Here is a 2,759-nt window from a genome sequence, read left to right on the forward strand (position 1 = left end):
AGTAATTCTTATCATGTGTTGAACTGCAAATATTTTAAGAGTTTAATATTTATTATTGTTTCATAGGTCTGTACTATTTATTGGGAAGTTGGAAAAAAAGGTAGATATTATGTTATGAACTGGATGCCATAATACCCTTGAAGATTTGAAGTTATTTTTATTATCAGTCCACTACACTATTTATGATTTGTCTGAATCTTGACTTTTCAAAATGTAAATAAGGACTCCAAAAGAATCTAATAACAAAGCCACATTTTCCCCAGGTACACATTTTTATTCTTCATTTAATCTTCTAACTTTATTTGTACATTTTCTGATTAAGATTAAAAGTGAAGAGCTTCCTCAATAAACTTAATTTAAAAAAATAAAATAAAATAAAATTTAAGAGCTTACTAATTTATATACTTACATATTTGCTAAGTCGGCTTGTCTCATAGCTATCCATGTGCCTTAATATATTTTACATTTATGTCAAAACAGTACTGCCTCTTCAAGAATATATGCTATAAAGATTGAGTCATGGGATTAATAATTCAGAGTCTTTAATATAGAAGAGGGAACATGGTTATGAATTAGAATATTTGGAAAAATTATTTATGAAGATAAAATGTTTACAAAGTTTGGTCTCAGAAATTCATAGACAGAGTTCTATGAACTTATTAAGATTTACTTTAGCTAGTAGCATAAATGTTAGTATTTTTTTCTAATTTGATATTAAGGATGAGGAAGATGAAGATGTTTTGTCGCTAGAGATTAAAAACAATAAAATAAAGTCTTCTTCCTTTGAATATCCTCATAAATAATAATTCCACAAAGTTTTCAGTACAGAATAGGTTTTATTACTTTCCTAAATGGCTAGTCATCTGACCTCTTATTAATGTTCAAGTAATATATAGATTCAACACAAAAAAGGGCTTGTCTTCCTGATTTTTGTCAAATCCAGAAAAGATAAGAGAAGATCCAATTAACTAGATATGTGAAGCATTGATTCTGGACAGTAAAGGATATCAATTACTGTAAGATTAGAATTAAGATTGCAAGGTTGGTAGTCATTTATAGATATGTAAAGGAGAGCGACAAATTTCCTTTGAGAAGCAAGAAACAGGGTTTCTTAAAAATCAGTGAGAAGAGAATGGCAATAATGATTTGGAATACTTCATAAACAAACTATTAACCTGTCTGAAAATATTATTTAAGGTAAGAGACAAATTGTAACTTCTATGTCGCTCAAGGCAACCATTCAAAGTGGTGATAAAACTGTGCCTCTGTTAATATAAACTGGGTGTAGGGACAACTTTCTTGTAGATATTTCTTGCAAAATAATTTTTCTAGGTAATTGTTAATATTATCTTTTCCTGGACAGAAAATGATAAAGACGTGTGATAAATGATTCTATTTTTATTATTTCCAACATTATACTTGAATTGTGACACATGGTTTTATTACCATTCTTGATACCTATAAACTTTTAGCTAATAGCATATCACATAAAACCTTTATGGTCAGTTGCCTTATATTTAACTTCTTAAATAAATACATTCATTCTCTCTCTTTGCCTAAAGTTTTCTGCATCTAGGCCACTTAAGCCTTTTTGATCTAAAGTGTTTCTTTCACTCCTTCTTCCTGGATAACCACCTCTGAATCCTGCCACGGATCTGCTGGGTCTTGACACTGTAGATGATGGGGTTCATCAAGGGTGGGAAAAGGATATAGATGTTGCCCATGAGAACGTGGACCACAGGAGAGAGATGCTTCCCAAAGCGATGCACCATAGTCAGACCAATGATTGGGATGTAAAAAACCAGGACGGCACAGATATGGGAGACACAAGTCTGCAAGGACTAGAGTCGCTCCTCTCGGGATGCAATAGCCAAGACCGAGTGCAGAATCAAGATGTATGAGATGAGAATGAGCACTGAATCCAAAAGCAGTGTGCAGATGACCAGGGCTAAGGCGTAGAAGCTGTTGAAGCGGATGTCAGAGCAGGCCAGCCGGAGTAGGTCCTGGTGCAGGCAGAAAGAGTGGGAGAGGATGTGGGGGCGGCAGTAATGGAAGAACTTTAGGCGGACGATGGGAGCAGTAATGAACAGGAAACTCCTCCCTAAAATGGCCATACCAATATTGATGATTCTGGCATTGGTGAGAATGGAAGTGTATCTCAGAGGATTGCAGATTGCTGTAAAGCGATCAAAGGCCATGGCAAGAAGGGCTCCAGACTCCATGATAGATAGACCATGAACAAAGAAGGTTTGTGCAATGCAGGCATCCAGGCTGACCTCTTGGCTGAGCCCCCACAGGATCCCCAGCACTGTGTGCACCGTGGACAGCCCCATGCACAGGTCGGTGAGGGCCAGCATGGCCAGGAAGTAGAACATGGGCTGATGCAGGCTTGGCTCAGTACGAATCACATGCAGCACCAGGCAGTTCCCTGAGAGAATCATAGCATAGATGCCAGAGAAGGGGACGGCTAGCCAGGGATAGTCCTGTTCCAGGCCAGGGAAACCCGTAAGAAGAAATGTGGAATTACTGATTTTCAAATCAGGTCGAACGGACATTGATCTATAAAAACGGAAACCTTTCAAGGAAAAATGTATCTAACAGCTGATTAAGATTCATATATATTTTCTGCTGCTTTGGTATAAAGTCTATAGTAACAGCTATAATAAGAATAGTTGGATTAGCACAAAAACTCATTAGATATAAGAGCAGTGCCTGTATTTTTTCAGAAGTTTAATTTGTAGTGAAACAGAGATGAAATT

General features: G+C 36.4%; 1 protein-coding gene across 1 annotated transcript in view; it reads right to left on the reverse strand.

The window, feature by feature from the left end:
• Nucleotides 1-1,610: 1,610 nt before the first annotated feature.
• Nucleotides 1,611-2,759, reverse strand: part of LOC118602969 (olfactory receptor 51V1-like) — a 51,818-nt gene continuing 50,669 nt past the window's right edge. The window contains 1 exon segment of the mRNA XM_036221576.1: nt 1,611-2,428. Within this exon segment, the coding sequence (XP_036077469.1) occupies nt 1,611-2,428 (818 nt within the window).

Source organism: Rousettus aegyptiacus, unplaced genomic scaffold (genome assembly GCF_014176215.1).
Source record: "Rousettus aegyptiacus isolate mRouAeg1 unplaced genomic scaffold, mRouAeg1.p scaffold_m13_p_5, whole genome shotgun sequence".
Classification (NCBI taxonomy): Eukaryota; Metazoa; Chordata; class Mammalia; order Chiroptera; family Pteropodidae; genus Rousettus; species Rousettus aegyptiacus.